The sequence below is a fragment of the Syngnathus leptorhynchus genome, chromosome 16 (assembly GCF_054491065.1).
Source record: "Syngnathus leptorhynchus isolate UIUO chromosome 16, UIUO_Slep, whole genome shotgun sequence".
Taxonomy (NCBI): domain Eukaryota; kingdom Metazoa; phylum Chordata; class Actinopteri; order Syngnathiformes; family Syngnathidae; genus Syngnathus; species Syngnathus leptorhynchus.
Genome location: NC_141210.1, coordinates 2,338,113 through 2,354,509, shown reverse-complemented (window position 1 = coordinate 2,354,509; position 16,397 = coordinate 2,338,113). Strand labels below are relative to the sequence as shown.

Genomic DNA, 16,397 nt, shown 5'->3' with positions numbered 1-16,397 from the left:
AACGGAATCAAGCATCTTTGTTGATGACAGTCCTCTTTTGAGGTCGGGAATGCAATAATCCGAGTGGGGTCATTCTAATTTCCCACGTTCCGAGGACGCAGCATAAGCCGCTACATTTCCGGGTATTTTGTGATTGGGTAAAACGCTTCCGCTGTGACGTAGGTTATTTGTTACTTTCGGATAACCTGTGATTGGCCGACGCGTCTCACACTGACGTATGAGTAAGTCTGCATCAAGATGGCGATACACCTGTCTCTATAACGGTGATCGGCTCTATTTTTTCGCGATTTAGTTCATTATCACATTCTAAACTGAGTAAGGATTATTATTATTATTAATAGAGGGCGCTTCCGTTCACTATGTCTACGGAGGAGCTTTCAGCCTCGGATAGCGAGGCCGCGCTGGCCGGCGCCGGCGAGCGCTGGGCGCCGGTGGGCGCGGTGGCCAACCCCGAAGAGGAGCGCGCGAGCGGCGGTCAGCCTCGGCGGTCAACCTCAGTCGGCGGAGGCGACGTCGACGAGGAAATGGCAGGGCGGCTGAGGAAGCTGGAGGAGGAGCAGGAGTTACTCAATTCGTCGCTGCTCGCCCTCACGTCGCACTTTGCCCAGGTGCAGTTCCGACTCAAACAGATCGTCCACGCGCAGAGCGACGAGAAGGAAAAGATGCTCACCGAGTTGGAGGAGTTCGCCTTCCGGGGATGCCCACATGTGCTCGGTTGCGGGCCCCGGGACCCCCAGCACCTCCACAACACGGTGAGCGGGGAAAAACTGAACATTTCATTTGTTGTCATACGAGACTTTAGCTTCTTGTGTTTACTTTCTCCGGCTTTAGACACGCCTTTAAATCATGTACTACAATTAATTTATACATATAAAGCATGTTCGATTTCGTCTCCTAAGATAAACCAATGCTGGCAATGCAATCAAAAAACGGATAAATGAATAAATGAGACTTTTGAGCGAAGGGCGTCAATGTCCGCGTCATCATGACGTCACATGGCAATAAATAACGTCAGACTTAAGCGACTTTCTGCGACGCATGCCTTCTATTTCCTTGTCTTCTATCACTGTATCTCATCTTGTGGTTTTCAGTCTTTCCTTGCCTGAGAGCACCATCAGGCAGGCTGAATGTCAGTCAGTAAAAGAAAATATGCAGATGGCTTTCTTATTTGATGAAGGCTGTTGTGTACTCAGCCAGTGTTTACTTCCTGTTCTTCATGTCTTTGCTACCCTCACACATGCTTCACCAGCAGGAGGACCTGGTGAGTTGTACTACACGTTTGTCTCTATTGAAATTTCCCGTCATTCATTTTTGTCTTTTTTTATTTATATTTTTTTATGTACAAATACACTCAAAATCTTTTCACGCTTGCAACAAGGTTGTTGTCGTTTTATTTTTATTTTTTTAATCTCCCTTTACAAAGATAGTAATGCTCACTTTTGACTCTGAGGTATTAATTGATTAAGCATGCTGCCAGAAGTAACTGCGCTGCTTCATACATACTGAGTGAGAGCTGTTCCCATAGAAACCTTAACTTGACTGACTACCAGGGGGGGGGGCAGTATACTACCAATAAGTGGACCCACACAAAGAAGAGTTTCACACCTGACTGACCTGCCTGTGACTGTTGTCATTGTCTGTCTACATGCGCTGTGGCACTATTTGTGTTTAAATGCCTGTTAGCCCATTGACGCTATTTCCCACGCTAAGCCTGTGGTTTGTGTTCCAGAGCGAACGGGAGAAGCGAGAGCGTCTGGAGGCTCAGCGGGAGAAGCAAAAAGATCTCATCGTCCAGCTCAAGACGCAGCTGGATGACCTGGAGCGCTTTGCCTACCAGGAGGGCAGCTACGACTCGCTGCCGCAGTCGGTTGTCATGGAGCGGCAGAAGGTAAGAACGCCGATGGCCACTTGCGCTTCCTGCGGTAGTCCTGCGGGGAGAATGACGAGCCCTGCCGAGAATGGCGGGGGAAAATAAACAAGTATATTGACGACACCCTATTGGAGCGGAATCATCGTTTTAGTATCGAAATAGTAACCTCAGATGAGGCAATTTTGCGATCGTCGAACCTGCGTTCACCAATCAAAATGTACACTATCACTCTCCTAATTGTTTGTAACCCGCCACCACGGTGGTTAGGTCATCATCGATGAGCTGATCAAGAAATTGGACGTCAACCTGAACGAGGACATCGGCAACCTGTCGCCTGAGGAACTGCGGCGGAGAGTGGATGCCGCCATCGCGCAGATCGTCAACCCAGCGCGGGTGAAAGAGCAGCTGGTGGAGCAGCTCAAGACGCAGATTAGAGACCTGGAGATGTTCATCAACTTCATTCAGGGTAAGCAGCAGGCTCGCATTCCACACAACATTGTGGAGGTTTGAGGGACTATGCGCGTTGTTCTCCTCCCAGATGAGGTGGGCAACCCTCTACTGAACGACGACACATGCGGTCAGCAGCCTCTAACCGCCTCGGCCAAGGCCAGAACCCCCAGAGGGAAGAGGACTGGTGAGTCCCCTTAGGGATGGGAAGAATAGACTGGTACTTCAAGGTTTCTGGTTCTGTTTTTTCCCATTAACGGATTGATATTGGCCGCTCGTTTTCACCAGCGGACCCGGAGCAGGCACGCAGGATGCGTGAGACGGGCCTGCAGCTGATCCAGAAGGCTCTGGCAGTGCTGCAGATCTTCGCCGTCAGCCAATTTGGCTGTTCCGCCGGCCAGGCTCCGTCGGGCGTGTGGCCGCAGGACTCTGCGCAGCGTGACTACGGTCCTCTGCTCCGGCGTCTGGAGGCAGCTGTGGACAAGGTCCGTGTGCTGGGCTCGCGCCACCAGCCCGGCACGGACCACGTGGTCAACTACACCGGGAACGCCGCTCTGGGACCGTGCGACGAGCTGACCACATGCGTACGCAAGGACCTGGCCTTGGTTCTCAAAGACTTGCTGGCTCACGGTCTGGTGTCGCCGTCGCAGACAGTCAGCCTGGTCCTGGCGCCCATCTCCTGCTTTCTGCCCCAACGGACTGCCAGCCCCCAAACCATACACCCCTGGGAGCTCTTTGTCAAGTACTACCACGCCAAAAACGGCAAGGCCTTCGCAGAGTCACCTGCCCGCCAGCTCTCGCAGTCCTTCAGCCTGCCAGTAGGGGGTGGTCCGGTGACCGTCACCCCCAAACAGTCCCTGCTGTGGGCCATCCACACGGTTCTGAAGGAGCACGGGCGCTACAAGCGAGGCCCCGACACGGAGTTCAAGGCACTGGTGTGCATGGCGCTCAATGAGCAGCGGCTGGTGTCGTGGCTCAACCTGCTGTCCAAGGCGGGCACGCTGGTGCACCCGCACTACCTGGCCTGGAGCTACATGGCGCAGACCGGCTTCGAGGGCGCCCTGCGCATCCTGGGCCGCATCAGCCACCTCAAGTTTGACCTGCCTGTCGACCTGGCCGTGCGGCAGCTCAAGAACATCAAGGATGCTTTCTGAGCACACCCCACCGACACTATCAATGGAGGTCAAATCACAATTCAAACAAAGTATTATGTGATTAAAATGAGGGATCTTAGGTTCTGTACATACATGAACTCGTTTTGAAACTTATCTCAAATTGACCCGGTCAATCTTTCCTGTCTGAAAATCAAACGCGGCCCTCGAGCACCCACCCCGTGACAGCTTTCTGATTATCCTCAACATTCTGCTACTGACAGAGATGTGTCCAGTACAAAAGTATCTCGACCCTAATGGCTGACAATCCACAAATGAGGAGACACTTGCACAGTAACTGACTTTGCTGCTTTTCTTGTTTCATTGAAAAATATTTGATGTGATATGACTGTAGGAATAAGATTGGTTGTGTCAAGTCTAGTCCTTGAATGTAAACACCGTCGTTGCTATTAAAGTGCTACCTACGCACGTCCTATGTTTTAAAGTGCTAAGAAGCGACAAATCAGACCAGAAAAGTAGAAAATGTTGTTTTATATTATTATTATTCTATATTCTATATTGTTACTTATACATAGAGATTTATTCATTTATTGGAACATTTTAGCATAGTTGTAAAAGCAGCTGTGAAGTGGGAGAAACAGCAATGTGTACATATTCTGTTAGCTTAGACAAACCCGTATAGTTTTTCATGTTCATGTAAATCCTCTTATTATTTTATATAAACATGACTGCTCAATCAAAAGCACACACACACACACACACACACACACACACACACACACACACACACACACACACAAAAAAGATATGCCATGTTCTTTGTATATTACTGATTTAAATAAAGCATTTTAAAAAAATGAACACACTGTTTTCCAACAAACCAACTGCTTTACGGCAGTGACGTCCCCTCTTGTACCGTGACTTTAGATCACATACTACAGTAACATTTATAAATAGAACGATACATAATTGTATAACATTCAAACGGAACAATTTAAGCATATAATACAGCTAAAACGTCTTACAATTGGCCACAAAAAAAGCAACTAATTTATTTCCGGAAGTGACGTTCCCACGTACGGGTCAAGGTTCGTAAAAACCTCCAACACTTCCTTTCCAACCAGCGGAGGCCGTCGAAACGCTTTCAGTGAGTCTGTTTTCTTGGGGACAATCTTCAAACATCGCATCCCGTTTGGCGTATTAAAATATTTTATCGTACTGGACATTACATAGACAGTCTACTGCACCTAACACGATTGATATGCTCGCAAATACACGTCTGCTTTTTCGTCAAATGAGCGTTTACTACTGCGCATAGATTCAGCGGCGTTGATTCCATCATGGCAACCTTCCTGTTACCACAATTATGTTACTTGACACTGCTTGCTTGTCAATAAATATATACCTTTTGACTTGGACCCGATAGAAAACGTGTTATTCTCATTTCTATGAAATTAACGTCGCGCGGCTCTGTTTGTACTAGTTAGCCACATGATAGCTAGCGTCAACTTAGCCATAAGTGACGTATATTTTACGCGCAGTTCCTTCGTTCTACTCGATTGCTCCTTATAATGTTGCGGCGATGCCTCACTGATGGTTTATTGTCCACCGTGCAGAAATGGGCAAGTTCATGAAACCTGGGAAGGTGGTCATGGTCCTAGCTGGACGCTACGCCGGCCGCAAAGCTGTCATTGTTAAGGTAAAGACACACACAAGTTCTAAAACGATCACCAACTTAAACATTGACGAGGATTTTGTGCATACAAAAGTGGACCTCGCCAAGGTGGTTTCTTCCTTGCCACGTTATGTCAAGGAAGAAGCTCGTTCTAGACTGCTTAAGCCGTAAAACACAACTGAAATAAAGACAACTTACCATTTTGAAGTAGTAGCAGAAAGATGTTTTTTGAGCCACTAAAAGCAGCATCGTGCTGACGTACATTGTTTTTAAAAGTTGCATATGCATATTCTTTTTGCTTTGTATCAAATGACTTGCAGCACTGCATCTTACAAAGTTTGTGGAACTCTTCTTTGTTAGCATTTGTCTCATACTACGGCCATGTGGCTGAGGTGCCCACACACCATAACAAATTCAACTTTGATCGCAAGGCACCAAATGTAATTCCATTTGAAAGGTTTCTTACATGAAGCGTGTCTTCCATCTTGTGTGGATCAGAATATCGATGACGGCACAGCCGACCGGCCTTACAGCCACGCCCTGGTGGCCGGCATTGACCGCTACCCCCGCAAGGTGACTGCCACTATGGGCAAGAAGAAGCTGGCTAAGAGGTCCAAGATCAAGGCCTTTGTTAAAGTCTTCAATTATAACCACCTCATGCCCACCAGGTCGGTGCTCTGGCTGCACCTTTGGTCAGCCTGTTTGGAAAACACTTTGCATTTGGAGGTTTAAAATGGTTTTGTTGTATAGATACTCAGTGGACATCCCCCTGGACAAAACTGTCGTAAATAAGGACGTCTTCAGGGATCCCGGGCTCAAGCGCAAAGCAAGACGAGAGGCAAAAATGAAATTTGAAGAGAGGTGAGCTTCCTTTTTCCGGAAAGTTCTAACCTGTTAAGTTCACCTTTGGTGTCATCTTGATTGTGTCTACTGCTCTTTTGTAGGTACAAGACAGGCAAGAACAAATGGTTTTTCCAGAAGCTCAGGTTCTAAAATTCTGTCAATTCATTAATAAAACTGTTAAAAATATCGTTTGTGCTAAGCCTTTTGTGATCGAACGAGAGTTGTGTAATATTTTCCACAACTTCAGTATAAGTATTTTTTTACGTTTATACTTTTAGTTTTAGTATTCCATTTCAATTACATCACAATTTATTATTTGGTTTGATATTTATGCCACAAATGCTGAATTACAAGGCATATTAAAAGGTCAATCATTTTACATATATCACATTTTGTTTTACAGTAATACATAAGTTGTTTTGCAAATTACTTGCATTACACAAATAATGTCTCGTCGGTCCATTTTCAAAGTAAGAGGAGACCAGACTGGCTGGACTTGAATGGGCTTTAATGTAAAAATAACGCAGACTAAACATAAAAGAGCACATCAAAAGAACAGTGAAAGGGCTGATTACTTAAGAAGACTGAGCGGAAGACACGCTGACCCGCCAAACAGCGCTCAGCAGGCACTTGACGAGAGTACATGGAAGACAGACTAAACTAATGACACTGAATTGTGCAGACAGAAAATGTATCATTTTAAAACATCTAAAAAAAAAAACAACACTAAACACTGCAGACGGCCAACATCTGTTCGCACCAATCTCCGTTTTGGGCCTTTTTGTGCACGGCGGCTCGTCCCAGCCGACTTGGGAGTGCAAAGTGGCCACTTTCGTCCACAGCAACCTTTTCAAAGCAACCCAGCAACTCGCATCCAAAAGAGCTGCAACTTTGTGCTATGGTTGTATTAGTCTATTTAGAAAGTGGAACCGTGGTGTTGCATCTTGTTATTATTGCTCCTAAGTCTCATCTCTACCGAGTGGCAGGAGTGCATTAGTGGTTTGAGAGATGGGAGGAAAGAGAGAGCGGAAGGGGGGGGGGGGGGGGGGGGGAATGGTCCAAACTGCTGATGCTACGACCTTGTGCAAACCATTTAAGACACCAGAGGTGCCCAGTCGCTGCACTTGCGTCCGTACTGTGAAAAGAAAAGCGAAGGATTTCATCTCATAATTGTTATTAAAACAATTTACAGATTTGGCAGCCATATTGTTCATGTAAGCACACCGGCGAGGTCACGCTTGTGCCGTGGCACTCACCTGAATATCGGTGAGCTCTTTGTAGAACCTCTTAGCCAGGTCGGGTCCGTTCTGCATGGTTGGGATCTGGTATGTCTGAGAAGGTAGGAAGGAGAGTCATGCATTTGTTTGGACACAAGGGGGCGCTCACCACCAACAACAAAAATCAAATCAGCACACCTGGCCCTTGTAGAGGAGGCTGCCAACTGGACACACCACGCAGGCAGTGCCGGCGCCAAACACCTCCAGAATACGGCCGGCGTCTAGCGCGTCCAGCAGCTCCTTCATGCCCATTGTGCGCTCCGTCACTTTGAACTCACCCTACACACAACAATTTTTCCAACCAAAACATTCGAAGGAAGCAATATGAGGAAAAACTGACCCAGTTTCTGGCCAGGTCCAGCAGAGACTGCCTGGTGACTCCGGGAAGAATGATGCCGTCCAGGGGCGGAGTCACTAACTCTTTCTCTACAACACAGAAAATCCCGACGGATGGGTACAGAAGGAACTGAATCGAGTTTACGTAACGTGGCTTGTGTCAACGCTTTGCATTATTGCCGTCGGCTCATGGTACCTCCGTTGTGATCATTCCAGTAGATGAAGAGGTTCATGGTCCCGACCTCGGTAATCTCCTCGTTGTCACCGTACAGCCACAAAACTTGCTGGCAGCCACGCTCAACTGCCTCATTCTGGACCGCGATGGTCGGGCCGTAATTTCTGCGAGAGACGCATCGGTGGCACGAAAAAAAAACCCCATCATGGCTGGACGTTGACTAGTCATCAAAAATTGTGACAACTTTGGGTATTTTTTCAGCGTCTGGAACCCACTAGACTGTCGTTTAGAGCTTTTCCCACGAGGCGACTCACCCTCCCATCTTGTAGGCGCCGACTCCTCCCTGCCAGGCGCGCACGAAGGACGGGTCAGCCAGCAGCGAGACGGGATTGAAGGAACCCGTGGCGAAGTACGGCCCCACTGGTCCCACGATCACAAACAGCAGCGCCTGGCTGGCTCGAGTCACGCCCAGCGATGGCTGACAGATGGAACGGCAGTGAAGATGTCAGATCCCGACACGTGCAAAAAAATAGACGCCAGATGAGACGTGCCTCACCTCTGTGCCGATGAAGGTGGGCCGGATGTAGAGGCTGGCGTCTTGAGAGTAGGGAACCCACTCCTGCTCCAACTCCACCAGCTTCTTGATGCACTCCAGCAGTTCACCTTTGTCAAACGTCTGCAAAACAAAACGCATCAAAAAAAGATCGATGACAACGGTCAAAGGAGCGCTTTGGCGTCGGCTCGGAACTCACGGGCAGGCAGCTGCGCTGGGCGCTGCGGTGCATGCGCTCCATGTTGAGCATCGGCCGGAAGAGGCGCACGTGGTTGTCCACGCCGCGAAACGCCTTCATGCCTTCGAACAGCTGACAAAGCAGCGCCGCCACAACGACACAAGAATGTAAATAAATGCAACACATTACTTTTCATTTAGGGTCAATTTCATTTTTATGTTGTTTTAATAAAGCAACCTTTTTTTCAAGCGTACTTTGGAGGTCTTCTATAAAAAAAAATTGCTTTAGCTACATATAACACAACTGACCTCGATGGAGTAGTGCAATGCGGAGCTGGCTGGATGCAGCGAAAGGTTCTGGAAGGGCTTGATGCGAGGCGCATCCCAGCCTCCGTCAGCCGACCACGAGACGGTCAGCATGTGGTCCGAGAACTGCTTCCCGAACACCAACGTGGACGGGTCGGGCTTGGCCGCGCCTTTGGGGTTGCGCTCCACGATCAGGTCGGTGGCCTGCGGCGGCGCCGCCGCCGTGGCCCGGACCACAAGCACAGTGATTGATTGCGACACGGCCGTGCTGGCTTCATTTGATTTGCCACAATTACGTCACATGAGCGAGACAAGTAGAAGGGACACGCTCCAAACGCAACCACATCCAAGTAGCAAAAAAATGCAATACTTTTCCTTTGCATAAAAGGTTGCTTTTGTCGAAGAATTCAAACAAATCAGAAATTTTTTTTTTTTTGCTCAAAATATCCAACTTTATGAACACTGATTCCACCTTTAGCCTTGTTTTTTTTTTTCTCCCCCCCCCCAATGTGGCCCTTCTACCATTTCAGCCATTTCAAAGACGAGCATCAATTAGCAAGAATTAAAAGAGAAGAGAGAGCATGAGGAAAAGCAGAACATCGGATTAAAAGGGGAGAGATGTGAAAGGTTCCCATGATGCTTTGCGGCCCGTTACCTTAAAGGAGCTGGTGAGGCGGCGCGGCGTCAAGGCCGCAGGAAGCGACAGACACAATCTCCTGTGGACCACCTGAGCGACACATAAAGGTCAGCGGCTTGTTGCGTGTGCGTCTAACTGGCGGGTGTGCGCTGCTCTTGACCAATCCTATCGCGGCGTGCCACCTCGCTATAAATAGAAACCTGGCACACTTCCCAGTGGATCGGACTGTGTGATCACCTGACTTGACTTGTTTGCTTAAATTAAAAAAAAAGTATGAGTCCAATTACTTGCATTTGAATATTTTGAATCTCGATACTCGATCATGAGTTTCTGCATTGCAATTTTGATGAAAACGTTTATTTTTGTAAAATATTGTAAAACTCTTATCAAGCACAGACTACACTTTACTCAAATACATTTCCTCTACAAATTCACATTTCTTTTGGAGACAAAAGTTGTGCTATTACAAAAATAGAGCAATTTTTAAAGGAAAAAAAATGAATTTTTACAACAAAGAGGAATTTTTGTGGCTATAACATGTTGTAATTTTACGAGGAAAAAAAGCTGTAGTTTTCCAAGACAAAAAAAAATCTAAATAGTTCAATTAATTGTACCACAATTGTACAAGTCACAGCTTATCATCACAATATCGATTAAAAAAAAATACCAATGTGCACATTTTTTCACTGACCAAAGTGTTTTTTGTTTCTGTTTTGGCCGTCAATTTTATTCACGCTTCTAACATCAAAATATAACAATAGCGTTTATTAACAATTTGAATGAATCACATCTACAGTTCATGCATAAAATTCATATGCAATATTAATATGCACACTAGAGCATTTTTATATAATCTATGAACGTTTCAGACTTGTTCCCAACCGCATTGTCTGTGTATGATGCAACTTTTTATTTGCGTTGCCTATTAATGTGGGCAATGACGTCATGGCACGCCAAATCAAACAATGAACCGTGACTATTCGTGCACGTTCTTTTGTTAATGTCATCGAGTCTTCACTTTTGGGCAGAAACGCGAAAATTCCCACGTTTACAAGTGGGATTAAGCCCGATGTCCCTTTTTCTTTTATAGCTCGCCGGTGCTCTGGCGGGAGACAGTAGCACCAGTGGACGCCTTTTTATCGCCTTTCATCTTGGTTATCTTTATTTGCTCGCTATCGGCGCGCTTGGAGTGAAGCATTAACCCAAGAAGGTCAACAGATAACGACATTGCTCGCCTTTGGACTCACCGATCGGAAAGCTGCCATCTCTGCTCTGCTGTGTGCTCACTGATTATTTACTCGTGTGGAAACAAACAACTAAAAGTTCCGGTTTTCAGTGTCACGCCTTCAGGTACATTGTTTCATGAAACAAACACTTTATAATATAATTAGATTATTATCCTCTCAAGCTTGGCTTCGAAACGAAACACTTGTAGCGTGAAATTAGATCTGCAGTGTATGTTTTGGGCCAACGACACAAGTTCCATTGATAAAGCGCGACGAAGGAGTGACTCGAGCGTCACTTTTGATTGGCTGTAGCCTGCCTGAGAACTGGTAGTTGATTGGCTGATGGAGGGGCGGGGTGTTGGGTGTCACAAAAAGACCTTCATTCGTTTCCCCCTCCGAAATTTAACATTTTATTTAAAAACATTACTGACTGAACGCATTTTATTGACAATTTGTAAAGTTGAAAGTTCCTCTATTGTTAACTGCTGCAAAAAGTTTGAAACCTTTTTTTTTTTTTTTTAATGTGATCAATTCCATCGAGTGTAAAGTATAAACTCGAAATGTGTAAGGTGGTTTGTCAAGTGAAATCGTGCATTGTTCCATCATAAATAATAAAATCATGGCGCGGACACCATTTCTGCTTGCATGCAAAAGCGACAACATTAACATTGGCAAGCTCAAACAATATTGGGCGGTACACTTGCCCTTAGAAATAAAAATGTGTTGAGAGAAGTGAAAAAGGTTCCAACTGACAAACTGATACACATCATTTTTTTCAAAATTTGAAAACAGAAAGAGCTGACAAAAGTTTAATATAAATGTTACTTTTCACGCTTACTCTCACATCAGTGTGTGAGTGTTATTTTTACAAAGTGTTGAAAATGTGCTGGTGTCTTTCACGATGCAATGTTAATGGTTGAACAAGCTGGAAATTTTTGAGGTCTCATTTAACAGAATTTATACAGAAAAAACAATAATGAAAGTTATCTAAAATAATTACTTTGCATTCTGAATCATTAAAGTCATATTTGAATCACTTTGTGTGTTATCATTTGCAGTGTGTCATGTTTTAGGGGTTAATTTGGGGGGTCTCCAAGGGCAAAGCAGGCGAAGGGCCAGCGGCGGTGTTGGCCTTTGGAGAAGCTGGAAGATTAAATTTCGGCCTTACAGCGTTTCCTGACAAGCGCGGAGGGAGAGAAAGTGAGCGGACGAGTGAGAGCGTCCCTGTCAAGTGGCTTACACATTCGCCGAACCATTGCGGATTAACACCAGGCACCTTCAACCTCCCGCCACCATACTCACCAGAGGACTACAAAGAGGAGCAGAGTGGACACCATCAGCCTATTAGTTGGGATGCTGGACCCCCCGAAGACGAACGAGTGAGCCTGAGCGGCCGGCGACGCTCAAGGGGGCGACGCTTGCTGATTGAATCCACAGGAATCACCGAGGTAAGATTCATTTCCTGAAATTTAGAGAAACAATTCTCAAACGAGGGTTTCCAGGGTGATTCACAATTTGGATCCACAAAATAATTAGCCATCAATGATGTCGTGTCATTTTACAGTGGCCTGGTGACAAAAATGAGTCTGACATGCGACAACCCTGTCTTAGAGGATCAAATATTTTTGAGTTTCAAAGTACTCTTGTCATGGTTCAAGGTTGAGACATGGCGAGCCCAGACAAAGACGACAGACCCAAAGACAGCCCTTCCTCTGAGGGCGAGGACAAGCGGGTCAAAGATGAACACAACCAGCAGGAGAAGGCGAGCGGAAAGGCAGTGGTGGTGTCCCCTGGTGGTGACAACAAACGGGACAAGCGGCGTCTGGCGTGCAGGAGAGGCCGGGGCCTAACCGAGCGCTTGACCATCAATGTGTCGGGCATGCGTTACGAGACCCAGCTGCGCACTGTGGCCCAGTTCCCCAAGTCCCTACTGGGTGACCCCCGTAAGCGGCTGCGCTACTTTGACCCTGTGAGAAATGAGCTCTTCCTCGACCGCAGCCGGGTGTGCTTTGAGGCCATCCTGTACTTTTACCAGTCGGGCGGCAGACTGCGGCGGCCGGCCAACGTGCCACTGGACGTGTTCCTCGAGGAGCTGCGCTTCTACCAGCTGGGTGAAGACATCCTGGACCGTTTTAAGGAGGATGAGGGCTTCCCCAAGGAGGAGGAACGAGCTCTGCCCAGTGGGGATCTGCGCCGCCGCCTTTGGATGCTCTTCGAGTACCCCGAGTCATCCAGCGCAGCGCGCATCATCGCTATCGTTAGCGTCCTGGTCATCATCATCTCCATCCTCATCTTCTGTCTGGAAACGCTGCCTGAGTTCAAGAACGAGAAAGAGCAGAGGGAGGTACGTGGCATTCACGATTCAAGTTCCTCAATTCTCCCAAACTTTTCTCAGATGAACTTGCTCAGCTCATGCTTTGTTAACTCAAATGTAAAAGTTAGATGTCACGATTTTATCGAGTAACATAATCCTTGAATACATATTTATTCATCTTTGGATCTCCCGACATTGCTTCTTGTTATGGTAGACTTTGACCCATTGTCCAAAATTGTCTAAATTTGGTTCATGTGAAAGACTCGGCATTGTTGGTAACATTGTTGAACTCGATTCCGAGAAGAGAGAGAGGGAAAAGAAAATGAGGGAAAGATCTTCCCTTGAGTATCCAAGAAGCAGACTAAACAAGTCCTGATAGCAGTCAGGATGGGAGAGCACATTTAGAGGGAGACGATATTCCAGAAGTCGAGGTAGAGCCAAGTGCATCGAGTCGAGGAAAGCAGATGAGGTGCTCTTGGGTTACCTCTCAGAGATATAGCACTCCAAATATAGATGAAGGATAAGCCATCCAGATATGATTCTGTTTATTAATAAACTTGAAAACAGCATAATGATGACATGATGGTCACCAAAGCAAACCAGGCTTGGGCAAAGGGGATTTTGATTTGGATTAGGGTCAAGCCTTAAATTATGTTTGGGCTTTGAGTTGGATAAATAAGATTGGCGTTCAGGGTTAGGGCTTGGTTTTAGGGTCCTAATTTGGCCCGGGTTAGGTTTTTGAATCATAAATTTAAGAATTCAGGATTTGACTAGGATTTGGGTTTTGATTAGGGTTTGGATCAGATCTGGAGTTTGCTCGATCGAGATGAACTCCGTGTTATTCATCTTCAACCAGTTTGCACAGATGAAATAGCTCACAGTCACAAGGGAGCAGGATTGGACTCTGTCTACGGTTTTGGTGAGATGACGATGAGCAACGGGCAACCGCGCGGCATGTCGTGCGTGGTACAGCCAAGTCTGATTAAATCGCACGTGTCAAAGGCCAGGCCAAGCCAGGCCAGGCCGGAATGTTGACATTATCCCAGTGTCAAACGTGAAGATGCATGTGGATAAAAAAAACCCGAAGGCCAGACAGTCAGGACCGACTAAGCCACACGTTGAGCACTGTGACGCTAACCACAAAACTGCAAAAGTAACTTGATTCATCTCGTTAGAGCCAAGCCCAGTCAAGTCGCCCGCTTCCCAGAAAATGAGCTAGTGTTGGTGCGAAACTCAAGTCCAACTTTTTAAATATAGACCCAGAAATTAAAAATGAACCCGCAACAAGTGAAAGGCGGAGGAGCGCTACACGTCAACGTCATTAAGTGCAAAGGAAACACGTCCACCTTTTGTTTGTCTTATGCGATCGCTTCGATCATTTGCGAATTGCTTGAAACTCGGAGGGTTACGGATTGAGACTCGCTTCTGACTCGGCCCTACCTCTGAAACCGGTCGTTGTCTTCCAGAGGTTCAGCGGCGTTCTTCACACGGCCGTCAGCAACGAGACGCTGTCCACCTCGGCGGTCTTCACCCCCTTCCAGGACCCTTTCTTCATCGTGGAGACCATTTGCATCTGCTGGTTCTCTTTCGAGCTGGTTATGCGCTTCAGCTGCTCACCCAGCAAGATGCACTTCTTCAAGGACGTCATGAACACCATCGACTTCTTCGCCATCATTCCCTACTTTGTCACGCTGGGCACGGAGCTGGCCAGGGACAAGGGGGCGCAGCCCTCGGTGTCACTAGCCCTCATCCGGGTCATCCGGCTTGTGAGGGTCTTCAGGATCTTCAAGTTGTCTCGACACTCCAAAGGTCTTCAGATTCTGGGCCAGACGCTGAAGGCCAGCCTGCGAGAACTGGCCCTGCTCATCTTCTTCCTCTTCATCGGCGTCATCCTCTTCTCCAGCGCCGTCTACTTTGCCGAGGTGGACCGCCCGGACACGGCCTTCACCAGTATCCCCGAGGCTTTCTGGTGGGCCGTGGTGTCCATGACGACGGTGGGCTACGGCGACATGTACCCAGAGACGGTGGGCGGTAAGCTGGTGGGCTCCATGTGCGCCATCGCCGGCGTGCTCACCATTTCCCTGCCTGTGCCCGTCATCGTGTCCAACTTCAGCTATTTCTATCACCGCGAGATGGAGCGGGACGACACCACCGAGTACCAACACGTGTCCACCTCTCTCTGGGAGGGCGACGACGAGGACCAGATGGACGAGGCACCTGAGGACACACGGGAAAGTGTACCACTTTACGAAAGGAACAGCAAATCAGATGGAGATGTTGGCGGGGCGAACATTTTTTTCAGAGAACCTTTGGTCACGCAGGTGTGAAGGAACCACAGTAGCAGCAATAGCAGTAGGATGGAAAATCAAAGAGAGACACGGATAGTGGGCACCTGCAAACAACCACATCAAGTCAATGCCATATTTGACCATTTTTAAGTTTGCAACAAATTTTTGCTGTTTGAAATAGTCATAGCAGTGAAGCGACATTCTTGGGCTAGCTGCATGAGTGGCATGTGCTATTCTGCAAAATTCAACCCAAATAAATGTAGACCCTGGCTCAGGGCCACCGGACTGGGAGATTTTTTCAGGCCAGGAGTCAGTTATGTAACCAGGCCACCCTGGTCTGCATGTTCACACCCACACTTAAATGCATGGGCACAAGCAAAATGCATTTGTGCGCACACACATGCACACAATCATTCTTTGGGTTTTGTTGTGGGTGGTACCGGAAAATCAAATCAAAATCTCTAGAATGAGGACGAGTAAAATAATCAAAAAGGTCTCTCCGAGTCTGACTGTTCGTGTGTCCTGAGTTGGCCTTTCCCATGCACTGCTCCCTGGACTTGTCTTGCCAGTATATTCTGCATCTGCTGGGAGTGTCAGAACAACCAGCATAATAATTATATTATTGACAATAACACATTTAATCAATATCAAAAGAATGATACGGTTAAATATATGCTTTTTTCCCCAAATCTTTCATGCATAGTCATAGCTTATTCAATCCCATGCAGTGATAGATGAGGCTGAATAAATCGGTAACTTTTCTGCATTTGGCTGTGTTCTCCTCCAACACCTTTCTTTTTTTGTCCCTCTCCGCACCGCCTTTCCTCTTCTTTTTACCACGTTGGAAGTCCATTATGCTTACTTGCATCGCTCACTAGCTACACAGCAGCCGGCACCTGACATACGTAACACACCTCTTCCTCCACATGACCTCTGTGAGGTTGATACGGACTGTGGGGGCGGGTGTTAATTGATGCATAAACCAATCGTCTTTCCCTCCTCACATGCTCCTGGCCTGAGTGGCCTGGCCTGTCTCTCTGATAGACGCACTGACGCACCGGCAGACTTGAGAAAAAAAACAAAACCCCCAAAAAAACAGAGACGCAGGCCAGCTGGCCAATTCGAGGCTGGCGCTTGGGGGAATTCTCCCGGTTCTCCCTA

At 47.2% G+C, this 16,397-nt stretch overlaps 4 protein-coding genes across 5 annotated transcripts; 3 read left to right on the top strand and 1 right to left on the bottom strand.

The window, feature by feature from the left end:
* Positions 1–195: 195 nt before the first annotated feature.
* On the top strand, positions 196–4,290 carry rundc1 (RUN domain containing 1). 2 transcript variants are annotated; one of them, XM_085934654.1, is made up of 5 exons: positions 196–752; positions 1,730–1,888; positions 2,138–2,336; positions 2,409–2,504; positions 2,606–4,290. In XM_085934654.1, the coding sequence occupies exons 1-5, from the start codon at positions 360–362 to the stop codon at positions 3,469–3,471; spliced, it is 1,713 nt and encodes a 570-aa protein (XP_085790780.1). In that variant the 5' UTR covers positions 196–359; the 3' UTR covers positions 3,472–4,290. The 2 variants fall into 2 exon arrangements, with proteins under 2 accessions (XP_085790780.1, XP_085790781.1); XM_085934655.1 differs by lacking the exon at positions 196–752 and adding an exon at positions 762–1,261 and having other exon boundaries at positions 2,606–4,289.
* A 202-nt stretch (positions 4,291–4,492) lies between these two features.
* Positions 4,493–6,133, top strand: rpl27 (ribosomal protein L27). The gene is made up of 5 exons (XM_085934663.1): positions 4,493–4,576; positions 5,046–5,128; positions 5,603–5,772; positions 5,855–5,965; positions 6,049–6,133. Exons 2-5 carry the CDS (start codon positions 5,048–5,050, stop codon positions 6,095–6,097), a joined length of 411 nt encoding a protein of 136 aa, XP_085790789.1. The 5' UTR covers positions 4,493–4,576; positions 5,046–5,047; the 3' UTR covers positions 6,098–6,133.
* A 305-nt stretch (positions 6,134–6,438) lies between these two features.
* Positions 6,439–10,900, bottom strand: bcat2 (branched chain amino-acid transaminase 2, mitochondrial). The gene is made up of 11 exons (XM_085934660.1): positions 10,656–10,900; positions 9,427–9,498; positions 8,775–8,975; positions 8,488–8,598; positions 8,292–8,411; positions 8,050–8,213; positions 7,757–7,899; positions 7,565–7,650; positions 7,363–7,503; positions 7,204–7,278; positions 6,439–7,082 (listed from the first exon to the last, which is right to left on the bottom strand). The coding sequence occupies exons 1-11, from the start codon at positions 10,671–10,673 to the stop codon at positions 7,041–7,043; spliced, it is 1,173 nt and encodes a 390-aa protein (XP_085790786.1). The 5' UTR covers positions 10,674–10,900; the 3' UTR covers positions 6,439–7,040.
* Positions 10,901–12,300: 1,400 nt separating this feature from the next.
* On the top strand, positions 12,301–15,430 carry kcna7 (potassium voltage-gated channel, shaker-related subfamily, member 7). The gene is made up of 2 exons (XM_085934656.1): positions 12,301–12,978; positions 14,415–15,430. The coding sequence occupies exons 1-2, from the start codon at positions 12,301–12,303 to the stop codon at positions 15,273–15,275; spliced, it is 1,539 nt and encodes a 512-aa protein (XP_085790782.1). The 3' UTR covers positions 15,276–15,430.
* The last annotated feature ends 967 nt before the right edge of the window (positions 15,431–16,397 follow it).